The sequence below is a fragment of the Papilio xuthus genome, unplaced genomic scaffold (assembly GCF_000836235.2).
Source record: "Papilio xuthus unplaced genomic scaffold, Pxut_1.1 DF826159.1, whole genome shotgun sequence".
NCBI classification, from domain to species: Eukaryota; Metazoa; Arthropoda; class Insecta; order Lepidoptera; family Papilionidae; genus Papilio; species Papilio xuthus.
In genome coordinates, this window is record NW_013532490.1 from 258778 (window position 1) to 271927 (window position 13150).

The 13150-nt window shown below is 38.1% G+C and overlaps 2 protein-coding genes across 2 annotated transcripts in view; both read right to left on the reverse strand.

Moving 5' to 3' along the window:
• Positions 1–50: 50 nt before the first annotated feature.
• Positions 51–12426, reverse strand: LOC106123123 (uncharacterized). The gene is made up of 42 exons (XM_013319277.1): positions 12345–12426; positions 11908–12121; positions 11586–11731; positions 11271–11412; positions 11064–11141; positions 10856–10971; positions 10673–10765; positions 10382–10537; positions 9932–10231; positions 9628–9753; positions 9420–9530; positions 9229–9318; positions 8981–9100; positions 8781–8899; positions 8386–8670; positions 8179–8308; positions 7971–8092; positions 7691–7856; positions 7124–7216; positions 6952–7026; positions 6632–6788; positions 6253–6365; positions 5855–5983; positions 5271–5450; positions 4902–5047; positions 4630–4761; positions 4445–4499; positions 4316–4353; positions 3901–4003; positions 3709–3818; positions 3507–3637; positions 3117–3259; positions 2967–3032; positions 2713–2824; positions 2534–2618; positions 2085–2250; positions 1900–1986; positions 1696–1816; positions 1370–1482; positions 797–884; positions 522–586; positions 51–202 (listed from the first exon to the last, which is right to left on the reverse strand). The coding sequence occupies exons 4-42, from the start codon at positions 11299–11301 to the stop codon at positions 92–94; spliced, it is 4662 nt and encodes a 1553-aa protein (XP_013174731.1). The 5' UTR covers positions 11302–11412; positions 11586–11731; positions 11908–12121; positions 12345–12426; the 3' UTR covers positions 51–91.
• The window catches only part of LOC106123062 (talin-B-like), a 16557-nt gene continuing 14959 nt past the window's right edge, over positions 11553–13150 (reverse strand). Inside the window, exons 45-49 of the mRNA XM_013319197.1 lie at positions 12870–12985; positions 12602–12694; positions 12345–12509; positions 11908–12121; positions 11553–11731 (exon numbers count right to left, since the gene is read on the reverse strand). Coding sequence (XP_013174651.1) covers positions 11553–11731; positions 11908–12121; positions 12345–12509; positions 12602–12694; positions 12870–12985 — 767 coding nt within the window. The remainder of the gene's footprint in view (positions 11732–11907; positions 12122–12344; positions 12510–12601; positions 12695–12869; positions 12986–13150) is intronic.

A 13150-nucleotide genomic window follows, 5' to 3' on the forward strand; every position in this document is an offset into this window, starting at 1 on the left:
TAAAACCCCTAAGCCTCCGACGCTTTATAAAGTAAATACATTTTTTTTCGGATTACATATTTATTTTATATAAAAATAAAAGTTATAAAAGTTATTCTTTGGAATAATCATAGTAATTCTTGCGCACCCAGCGCATGCGTGTCCCGCGCTGCGACATTATTTTCACAGAAGCGCTCGCCGCCGCCGACACCACTTCTTGTACCTAACAACAATAACAACAATAACAACGATATATTACTTCAGTTTACATTCACATTTATAATATTAGTAAGATTATATAGGTTTAGATGGATAGATGTTTTAAGGAATTTCCACAACGGCTAAATGCATTTCGATGAAAAACAACATAGTCTGAAAGAACACATAGGCTACCAATTATGTTTTTTTGTAATTCCGCGCGGACGGAGTCGCGGGTGATAGCTAGTTACACATGTAATATGAAAACTGAATTCAATGATGTCACAAAACATACAAGAAGTGAGATTTAAGTACAACTTGGACTTAGTTAAGTTCATACTTACACTTAGCATCAAGTTCTGCGCGTTACCAACTAACATGTTGATCGCTTCCTTGTCTTCTTGATTGTCTGGAAATTAAATATTATCATTAACTTAGGATATATGTTACTCTACAATTAACTCAGGAACTATTGGAAATGTATGTAACAATAAGTTGGCATAGCAAACTGGAAGTCCGTGGTCAGAGATAGACCGAGGTGGAAAAAGTTGCTGGACCAAGCCAAGGCCCACAAAGGGATGTAGAGCTAGCAGAAGAAGAAGATGTAACAATAAGTTACCATGTCCGAGAGAGGCGCCTTTGACAGTGGTCAACATCTTCAGCTGTGCGCTGATGGTGGGGATCCTGTCACACACCTGCAGCAGATTCTGTAACACAAACAACAATCGTCTCTTTATGATAAATAACATTTTACTATAACCATGATGTTTGGAAGTGTTATCATCATTCACTCCTTTACTAATTCAAGGAACATTAACATAAATTGGCTAATATTTTTTCAATGTAATTCCACTCAACAAAATTGATTCCTTTTCATCATCAACTCACTATACATCCCCGCTGAAGGGCTCGGAACCTACCCTTAGTTAGGAGTGACTAGGCCAAAGTCAACCACACTGACCCAGTGCGGGTTGACTACACTTTTCTCAGACATATGCAGGTCGCATCACAATGTTTTCCTTCACCGTGAGATCTCTTACTGAACGCAAATTTAGAGTCCTTACTGTCAGTCTTAATTTAGATTAAGAACGAGAACTCTACACTAAAGGACTGGTAAAGTGAACACGGTACTTAATGCTATAGTTTAATATGTATGTTGTTTTATTCAAGAAAGTGAATTCTAAATACTTACGGAACGAATCCTAAGATCTGAGCACTCAAGCGCCAGTTTTCTGGCCAACTTCGTCACTTCAATGGAAGCCTTCACTATAGCTTTAGATGTCGCGATCACCTCCGGCTTCTTGTCTGAATATAAATAATATTATATATATATAATATAATTCACATAAATTGTACGGAATGATGCGCAATTAAGAAGTTTTATTTGAATAAATGTAAAACAATTAGCAAACTTTAAATCCCTCTAGCGGCTAAATAAAGCAACTTTGGATAGATGTAAGTTATTATATTAAATCATTATATTTCCACTAAGGAATCATAAATACAATTGAATGATACCATGGTTCATGTAATCAGAGAGCCTCGCCATGAGCACGGCCATGCGCTTTGCCACCGCCACTATCTCGTTGTCCCGCGCAGACCACTCCCGCACCGCCGCGTGCAGGTCCAGCGCAGCAGCCTGCACATACATCACAAACACAGTATTGTATCTCACATCTCATATACAGTAACCATTTTAACTACTTCATTACAAGTACTTACAAAGATAGGTTGATTTGGATCAAGTTGTTTTTGGAAAATATTTTCACCGCTCAGAGCAGACTCCACCTCGTTCGTAGTTCTTAATATCTGAATAATCACATTATGAAAAATGTCAAAATTTATTACAACAATTTCATGAATTTTATGTCGACCATACGTAGGGAGGGAGCAGTAGTTTGGTTTACCTCAGCAGTGACATCTCGCCAGTCCCGGTGGTGGCTGGCGCGTGTTCCGGCGCCGGGAGCTGTGGCCTGCAGCCGGCGCTGAGCCTGCGCCAGCGCACGTCGCAGCTCCGCGTCCTGCGCCGCGTGACGAGAGTTCAGCCCCGCCTCCAGCACGCGCCAACCCAACCTGTACACACCATGTTCATGACCCTCACAATCAGCTGACTCAATTTGAAACTGTCCTAGACTAAAATGCCAATAACTATGCTAAATTTTCAATTTAAATATCATAAACGGTCAAAAATTACTCAAAATATCAAAATATAAGACCTCGCTTCATGATCCTCTAAAAAGTTGTGAAACTCATTTACCCCGTGTTACAGTCTCATGGAACTGTGGTGGCATACAGAAGTCCCAGTGTGTGTAAGTTCATAATGTATGCGAAGAACAGTGTAACAAATGCAACATACTTGGTGATGAGGTTTGAGGTGTGAGCAGACTTGAGAGGATCATCCTGCGCGCCTGACTGCTCGCGCATGCGCTGCATTGTCTCACCTAAAATTACAAAACATTTAAATATACACAGATCAACATTAATTTCAATTACTTTTAAAAATGTAAAAACAGAATTTATTAAGTGAAGTCTTACCTGCAGCTTGCACAAAGTCAACAGGGTCAACAGAACGGTCGCAAAGTATTCGAACCTTGGACATTGACTCCGTGTACTCAGCCATCAGAGCTTTGTACTTGTCAATAATTGCCTGTAATGTAAAATACATCTTATTAATATATTAATGTCGATCATAAGAAGCGAATCATGGTAAAATAACCTTAATCAAATACAGAAAATTACATAATTGCAACAATCCACTTTTTGTCACAACATTTCCTTGGTGTTCTTACCTGTTGTTGAGGTGAACTGATTCTTTCTTGCGTAGCTTTCACTAATGTCGGTGCCAAAAGTTCCACCTGAAAGAAGTACAAAATAACTAAGTAATCCAAATATACTTGACTTTTCTAGATTTCTCAATCGGTGTATGCTGTTCATGTTACCTGTTGACTGCACTGGGTGAGGTCATTGCCCACGTGTGGAGGTCCAGCATCCGCCGCCAACCTCGCAGTCCTCGTCACTCTGCTCATCTGCGCCAGTAACTCGGCTATCTTCAGCTCCAGAAGATACTTTCTCTTCGCCTCATCTGAAAATTATGTCAAGAAATACCTGACTTTTTAATAAATTCACCAATTATCTCGTTAAGATGACTGGATGCAAAAAAGAAGAAAATCGTGTACTGTTGAAGGCATCAGCGAAAGCCTATGTCTAGCAGCGGACTGGCACAGGCTGATTATCATGAAGACATTATCAGTTCAATTATTTTGTGGTCGTAAACATTTGGAAAGTTGGAAAAAATACATAATTCTCTACAATTAGTAACAAATTCTTACCTTTTTCAACATCTACAAGAAGTTCAAGATCGTCCAATGCAGTGCCGTCCTCCAGGAAATCTTCCACGACTCGAGTCACAACGAAACGATCTAACATCTTCTTTAATTCCTGCAAACGCTCCCACAGGAGACTGGAGAAGATTTGACGATAAAAGACATGCTCAAAAAAAACAGATTAACATTTTGGTTATGGATTAGATACCTTGACTTTTCTTTATGGTATTTAAATGAACATTCCATCGATAGTTTCTCCACTTCGTCTATGGTTTGATTCATCTCTTCTTTATCAATGTCATTCAAATCTTCTACCATCTGAAAGAATTTTAATCACAATAAGAACCTTCTTTATCTATTATAATTTTCATGAACTTTTAATTGATCGTAATCAACTTACCTGTTTAGCGATGTTCACCACATTTATAACACCTTGTATTCCATTAGATCTGATGTCTTCGCTGGAGTTTGTTGTCTGCAGCCATTTCTTTGCTGAATCCATTCTAAAATATTAAAAGCAATTACCCACCCTGGTATATCTTACTAGACTTACTAATATTAAAAATGCGAATGTTTAGATGGATGTATGTTTGTTTGAAGTTATCTTCAGAACGGCTGAACGGCTTTTGATGAAACTTGGGATACATGTAGAACACAATCTGGAAGATCACATAGGCTACTAATTACGTTTTTTTTTTAATTCCACGCGAACGGAGTCGCGGACGACCGCAAGTGTATAATATACTTTCCTAACGATGTTTCAATTTGTTGACAGAAAACTAGTTATAGCTTATAATTTGTGTTTTGGTACTTACTGAGTTTCCAAGTGACTCTTCTTTTGAACCTCTGGTTCCTGAAAAATAAAATAACGAATTAACATATCTCGCTGCTTGCGTATTGATTAGTCCATTATTATGTTTTAGTTAAAAAGAGAAACAATTCACCTCTTCTTCCTGTATCTGGTTTGATTCCAGCAGCCCAGCGCGCTGACCGTTCTCTCTGTTTACATTTCGATTAATTAGGATTTTTAGTTCATTATTATTGTATTGCTATATATAAGTTGTTAACTTAATAAGTTAATTATTTAAGGTAAGGTTTCACTATGTCTTTTGTTTAAGTGTTAACTTACTTGATGGTGTTGACGAGTGCATCAAACGCCTGCAGCAGAGCTGTACGACTGCTGTCGAACGTCTTCCAGGAAGTCACACCATCTTTGCTGTTGATGGTGTTCACCAGGGAGACAGTCTTGTTCAACAATTCACTGCAAAAAAAATCATAAAGTCTCAACAATCTTGATTATAGACCTTAACTACCGCGGTACTCGTATTGTCATCTCTTTTATTCTTTTCCAAAGAACAGGGAAATTCAAAGTTTTCAAATTCAAAGTTCAAAAATGCTTACCTAGAATTCTTAACCACATCATTACACGCTGATGATGTCTCTGCTGACAGATTGGTCACTTTTGGTAGCAGAGTTGGTCTCTTGATGACAGCATTGAGGACAGCTATGGCGTCAAATATCTTCAGAGTTGATGAACTGATTTGTGTCTGATAGAAATCGGTAAATAAAACATATGATGAGGGAGACAGGGCATCTTACTATGAGGAGTAGAAAGAGATAAAGAATAATAAAAGAAAAAGACATAAAGAACGAGACAAGTGACGCATCTACGATACTCTTTTGTTTACTTTTGTTTTATTATGTCGCTCTCTCTTTCACTTTACCTACGTAATATCTTCTCTCTCTCTCTTTCTCTCTCTTGTAACTTACCGTACTAGAATTAGGGTTCTGCAAAGTACTATCCAGCTCCTTGATTGATGTGTTTATTTCAGTAGCGGCAATTGTCAGGTCATTCTTATCATTTAAGTCAATAATTTTGTTCTTGGACTCAATTATGACAGCTTGAAGTTGTCGCTCATTTTCAATCAATTCCGATTGTAAATGCTTAATCTGAAACAAAGGAAAAGTGTTATCTTACTAATATTATAAATGTGAATGGCTCTATGGATGTTTGTTTAAAGATATCTCCAGAACGGCTCAACGGATCGCGCTGAAATTTGGCATACATATAAATCATAGCCTGGAAGAGCACAGCCTACTTGTTAAGTTTTTTATTAATTCAGGGCGGGTGGAGTCGCGTGTGACAGCTAGTCTTGTTTAAAAAAAAAATTGTCCTTTTGCTACCTTATAAGTTTGACAAATAATCGATCAATTATCACTCTGGATGCGATAAAGGTTTGAAACATTCAGTTTGTGCGGTGGTGGGTTTGGCTTCAAACACGATTTGAATACGACGCTGAAGTTAGTTATTTTACCCCTTGTTGCATTCAACGTCTTTAAATGTATTTGTTTACCTGATTTACATTTCCGGAGCACATTATTCTGACGCAGTTATCCTGCATGGTATCAGCAAGTTCCTGAATCTTTATCACATTAGGAAGTCCTTCTCTGGCGCACTCCTTGTACTTGTCTGATATTGATATCTTAAAAAAACATATACTTAGTTAACTAACTAACTAGGGTGATACAGCGACCCAAAGTAGGGTTTCGACAACATAAGTCTCTACTTTTCCCGATACAACGCCGTCCCAACCCAGTTACGGACCTGTGATACTTAGTTATGGTTTTAAAAACAATGTTTTAGCTATTTAATTTGTTAATTCAATCAACTCTTCATCATGTCCAAACGTTTCTAATCAAGTTAGGTTTAGTTATTTAAGATTAACACTGGATATTGTAAATTTGGACTCACAAGATAAACGCATTGTGCCGCATGTTCTGATGTGTTGTACACAGACGATGTAATATATTGTAGTGTAGAATAACCCTCTTCTCGAGTCATAGCTTCGTCATTTTTCAATTTATCTGAAAGTATATGGCATAAAATAAACGATTTAATATAATTAAAATTGAATAACTGCTAATTTACAAAAAATTGTTTGAGTGTGTTTATTTCAAGGAAGACCATCAGCCACTTTTTACAAACAAGGTGTATAAGGAATGGTAAACAACATAATAAAATCTCAAACAACCAAAAAGTCAAAGATCACAAAAATTACAGTAAATGAAGTAGATTTAGTTCACTTATAATAGATTTTTTTTCTTATCGAAGTGAGTTAAGGTGATGTTACATATAAGATCGGTGTGGTCCAGCACAGCTTGCAGACAGGCCGCGTAACCTCGCGCGCTGCTCGGCTGCTCTCTGCTGGCATTCTGCAGGTAGCTCGTCTGCAGCTTCAAACTGCTCAACATCTCCTTGCTAACTTCATCCGGGTCGGTGACACGACTCTGTGTAGTATTGATAATTGAGTACATCTCTAAAGGCAAGATGAAACCTAGACATAGTGGAGTATAAACCTAAGCCTAGCGTTCATAGCAAAGTCTATCATCTGATGTGTTCAAAATTAAATCAAATTTGCAGTATGTATTTAAAAATTTTAAAAAATCTTACCAATTTTTTTATGGAGTCATTCAGAGATCGGATAGCGTCTAAGAGACGTCTTCTTGTATGCATAGAGTCGCCTTCCTACAATCATAACAGAAAAGAAAATTAAGACACATTTATAAATTGACATTTATTTTCAAAATATTTTTTTCTAATGTCAGTATCATGATATACCTACCTTACTGACTTGCTCAGCGACTTTTAATAAATTGAAAGTAGCAAAACGCATGTTTTTCGCCGATTCCTCTATCCTATGACTCTGGATACGGTTCTATGGAAAACAATTTAACAAAACATGACAATAAAGAGAAAATACATATACAGAACCTTGATAAGCGAGAGTCCGAGGTCAATCGATAATTTTCTCTCTTATAGAGGTTTCTCATAGATTTCTCGCTTATAGAGGTTCGACTGTCATCAACCTGCTCTTATCCTTATGGAGGGCACAATATGTACTACTCCATACATATCTATCAGACATCATATCTGAATCCACTCCCTACTTACATATATCCTCTTTCACACAATACATCCATACTTTTTTTAGTCATTGCCTTTGTAATCATCCACATTCAATCTCATTACCTTTTTGTTTATGTGGTCATCCCCACATAACACGTCCAAAACCATTTTGCTCCTCAATTTCTCGATCTGGCGTTACTTTCAAACTTCTCCTAATTTACACATTAGGTTCGACTGCATTCAAAATATATTATTAGAGCAAACATGAAAAAAACTTGAATACCTCATCATTCCTGAGAGCGCGCGCTAATGTATCCAACTCTATGGCGACGTCTGTCACCGTGTGGAGACTACGAGACAGGTTCTGTGGTTTCTGCATACTGGACGTTACTGTCCCGATCATAGAGTCCAATTTTAATGCAGTCTGATGGAACTTCTTCTTAAGAACACTGCAACAATGTCATTTGTAAAAATATGATCCTGCTCGAAGGACCATTTGCAATTCTAAGTAAGACTTATTGTTATACTATTTCTGCACTAAGTATTGTTTCTGACATACTAACTTTGTATCTCCTTCCATATGAACGTCACTAGATGGCAGCAGGAGTCGTCTCACATCCACATTGTCTACAACTTTGTTTTGTTCTCCATTGCTCTTTCCATCGCAGTCAAAGTCTTCGAGCTCCTAAAATGTGGGAAACATTTCAAATGTATCAAAGAAGATAGAGCAAAGAAACAAACATTTTAAGTTATTATATATTATGATATTACCTGTATAATTTGGTCAGTTATAAGCATATCTTCAGCAGTGTCCTGTTCCTGCCACGTGGCAAGACGACGGCTTGTAGCTATCATCAGAGTTCGTAGCAGCAGAAGTAGTTTTCTCAGATGTTCTTCCAACCTTCATAAATAGAAAGAAAACTTTAATATCTATTACTTTATACTTTAGCTATTATCATTAACTAAATTCTGAAATACCTGCGTTTCTCCTTAGGATCGTTGATATGAGTGCGCATGCGCAGGTCAGTGACATACGCAGCGAGTGCTGGCGTCAGCTGCTCCGCCGCGCTGTGCGGGGAGGCCGCCACACAGCACAGCGCGGACAGAGCTGCGCTGTCCACCTCTCCCTCGTTACGAGGAATATTCAAACTTGAATTTGGCTGTAGCATGCTGTCTATCTTATTTTCCAGCTCCGTAAGGTCGTGAAGGCTTTCATCCAGAGCCGCGCTGTCAGCTGTCGCCAATGCGCCCTTCACTGCAAACCTGTCAAAAAGAAGATATACGTTAGATTTAGTATTCATTAGTTACTTCTTTAGAAAGAGAGATGATTATCTGTTTCACTTTGTCATATAGCATTAATAAATATAACTTACCTTAACATATTAATGCTATCAGTGAGGTTTTGCATCTTGATTTGTAGAGTTCTCCTTGATTTAATATCATCAATATTTCTTGCAGCGGAAGCCATTCGATGCATAGCTTTCTCGCAAGTCTGTTACATAAAATATTAAGTTTAAATGCAATGCAAACATGACGTCACGTGACGTGACGTGATGGTTAATATCAAACTTACCAAAGCAAAACCTTCGATGCGGAGCATGTCATCCGTGAGACCATCATGTTCGTAGACCTCTGATGGACTCATCGTTTCTTTTACTAGTGCTGACATTTTGTTGCATTCTTCCTTGATCATCTAAAAAGAAAGAATATTCAAAAAGTTTATTAATACATGAGCGAGTATTTAAAGCTTGGTCAGTCTTTTCCTAAATTAAAATATTTCAGTTTATTTTAAGTAAAGTTTACTTGTAGTTGTTTCCTTACCTGAAGTTCTTTTCTACCGTATTCTCCGTTTGTATCTTGAGCCTTTTTAGATAAAGCTTCTATTTTAGCCGCTAGATCTTTGACAAAGTCCTAAAATACAACAAAGATGATAAATAACTCAGAGACTTTTTGCGTTTTAATTTGCAATATGTGGCAGAATGCATCCAAGTCGGAGAAGTAAGAAATATTACCATAACATCAACGACATTGGTCTGTCCCTCGCTACCACCATGTCTGCTCTGCAGTACCATCCTCTGTAGGTCTTGAGTTGCGTTCTCGACTCTACGAAGCTTATTTATATCCTACACAAATAATGATTATGAAATCATGCTAAATTAAATTTAATTAATTTCTTCTAAAATTCAGTAGATCTATCTCAAATTCCATAAATAAACTTACGTCAGGAGATTGTTTGGAATATGAATTAGCAGCATCCAATTCTTTGATAGCAGCGGCCAGTTTGTCTGCATCCTGCGCGTATCTTCTGCGCTCCTCCATCGGTAGGTCAGAACACTCCATGTTTGACTGAAATACATTGCAATTATTATCATCCTGCCTTTTGCAATGGAGAGTAAGGACAGGGTTGTTTTATTACTACATATACACTAGGATAAACCCCCGTATTCGAAATTATTCTTAACAAGAATTTTCCTTTATAACATCAACTAAAAGCTTTCTCTTATGATGAAAATAAAAACTATACCTTATAATTATACAAAATATCTGTAGCCAGTTGTCGCATCGGGGAATTCTCCACCTTTATCATAGTTTCTTTCCTTCTTCTAACCAACGTTTCATTCTTAATATCATGTTTCAGATCATCCAACAGTTTCTTCAGACTCTTAGATTCAACTTCTAAATCATTTATTGAGGTTGACTGTTCCGGTTGTGAAGACAGAGGTTTCCAAATAGATGAATATTGTTTGACTTGCGACGAGAGCTGATCTGCGGCCGTCAGCAGAATACTCTGGCTTTCTGGATATTGGATCAGCGGAGCTACGAGCTGCAAGGAGAGCTTTTATTGAAACTAGCATAATATTTAAAAGCATTACTACACAGAACTCCAGTATCCAGAACTTTTGTCATCGTCGTGAGCATAGACTGAATGTAGTAAGTTGAAAAGAGATGTGTGAAGTGGCTGGTGGTGGCTGACCTTGGTGACGTAGAGCAGTTTGCTGGCGGCGTCAGCGCAGTGCGTGCCGGCGTCAGCCAGCTTGTCAGCGAGCGGGCCGGCGAGCTGTGCGGCCGCCGCCCCGCACGTCGCCAGCCGGGACGCGCAGTCACCTATCACTTTTGCTCGACCGAGCACCTGATATTGTATGTTATACATTAATATATTGTGAAATTGCAACTCTCAACCAAAGGCAGCCCTTTTCGTCGTTCTATTTGCAGCGTGACTACGATTATGTACGCATTCGTAGTTCACCCGAGATTGTATTCCTACCTGTCTTTCTTGTTCGGGGTCCACTTGCGAGTCGATACAGTATAGAAGTTTAGCAGATTTGTTCGCGAAGTCAACTGCAGCTTCATTCAATTTCTGTAAAGTTTTATTTCCATTAGTAACTTATTCGTCTCACATGATATTAGAAATAATACGAATATAGGCAATTAAGCAAAAAGAACTCACTTCATTATTATCTTTAGCAGTTCTACATAAAGTTTTAGTCGCCTCGCACAGAGCTAGACTGTCGTCAAGGATTGGTTTGCCTTGGAGATGTGGACAGTTGTAAAGGTCAGATGTATCTGAAACATGAAATCAATTATTATTACTAGTATCCAGTTCCTTTAAAAATATATATTTTGCATTTTTTTCATCTCCTAGTTAATTTCCATACCTTTAACAATAGTCGGGAACAGTTCAGCTAAGTTCGTTGCAGATTTAGACGCCACTTTGTAGTTAATTCTCTCTGGATCTAAAATTAAGTTTCAACAAAAAAAATAGTATAAATATATAACGAACGAATGAAATAAAGCCATGAAGACATCAGAAAACGATGAGATACAAATTCATGTGCAAGCTAGAGTTAATAAGGAGTACAGACCATTGCACAAGACGAGATGTGATGCGGCCATGTTGGCCAGCAGCAGCTTCCTCTGCAGGCGCGCCGCCGCACCCTCCCCCGCATCCCCCGCACCCTCCCCTGCACCCCCCCGCCCCACCTCCACACTTTCTATGTCACGTATCTAAATATCAATTTTAAATATTAATAAAGACTAAATTTGTTAAGTTGGACAGTAATTTCAAAAAATAGTAGTATAAGTGATCCTTAGGGCAATGTTCTACATCTATTCTACATCTGGCCTTTCTTGAGATGCCTTCTAACTTATACTATAAGTAAGATTCGATTTATTATTACCTTTTTGATTTCCTCTTCAGTATCTTCGATGTTCTTTATCGCTGCATCAACACACTTGGCAAGCTGTTGTTTTTCTTCTTGTACTCTGTGGTCCAAGAAAGTTGCTCTTTTTGGTACTGCTGGTTTTGCTGGCTTAAGGGTTGTATCTATAATGATAAGAACAGATTACATCTTCGCATCCAGTGTACTCACAGTCGAGGACATTATTTTCATACCCACTTCGGTGAATTGTTTGACTTTCTACTAGTTCTTGTTATGGCAACATAACTCTTATAGTGACTTTGTTCGTATGCTTGATTTTCTAGTCATAAAATATACATACCGGTTGCATCTTTACAAGCTGCTGTCAACTGCTCAATCGCTTTCTGTAGTTCCTTCTTCTTGTATGAAAGTTGGTCTTTTGTGTTCTTTTGTTGTGGATCCTGCAGCAGCGCGGTCCACGTGTCTTCCACCTTGTCAGCCAATGTTGACACCTCCTCAGCTGATCTTAGCAGGGTTGACTGACATTTTGGATCGTCTATAGTTGAAGCTGTCAGCTGTAAAGTGTGGAGGAAGAGATTTACAAGATTGTTAGTATGGATTCAAATTTGTATGATTTATCAATTATCAGACATTTTTTTTTTTCAAATAAAATGACTATGGCTTCTACCTTTGTCAGCTATGTTTTAGAAAAAGTATTAAGATTGAAAATTTTTGTCGTTGTTGATGTTGGGGAAATTCTTAATGCTTAATTTAAGATTTTCTAGATGTGTAGGTAACCTGTGCGAGGGTGAGCAGCAGCTGCGCGGCGTCCACCAGCCTCACCCCCCTCCGGTCCAGCAGCGCACCCCCCTCCCCGCCCCCCACCTCCCCCACCGCCACCTCGCACACCTGAGACAGCAACACTGTCGCCTTGTCGCACACTGACTTCGACAGCTCCACTATCTGGAAATTACAAGTCTTCTCTCTCACACACACATATAGACATAAATATTTATTTCACATATGTATATGTCAGAGTAAAGTATATAACTCACCATGTTTTCTCTTTTGATGTCAGCTCGTGGATTGTAAGTATAACAAAGTTTACTTGAAGCGTCCACCAGTTTGGTTATCGGTTCGTATGCATTCTGAAACATTTAACATTTGTAATAAATATATAATCAAGTTTAAATAAGAAAAAAATAACCACGAAAAGGTAACATAAGAATTTTCATTTCTCAGTTTCATCATTATTTTATGTATTAACGTTGTGTTTATTTCTCCAGTAGTAAGATAGAGTGCCCCACTTCATTAACATCTTACTTTAGCTTGTCCCAGCTCTGATTCAAGATATATCTCTCTGGTTGCTTCACACAGCGCCTTCAATGAATCCATCATGTTTTTCCTGCCAGCGCCATCTAGTGGTAAAGCATTTGAATCTGAAATATACGAGCATTTTTAATAGGAATCAAATAACTTTTAAACTAGTAATAGTCTTACTAATATTATAAATGCGATAGTTTAGATGTATGGATGTTTGTTTGAAGATATCTCCAGAACGGCTGAGCAGATCTCAATTAAATTTGACATAGATTTAGAGCATA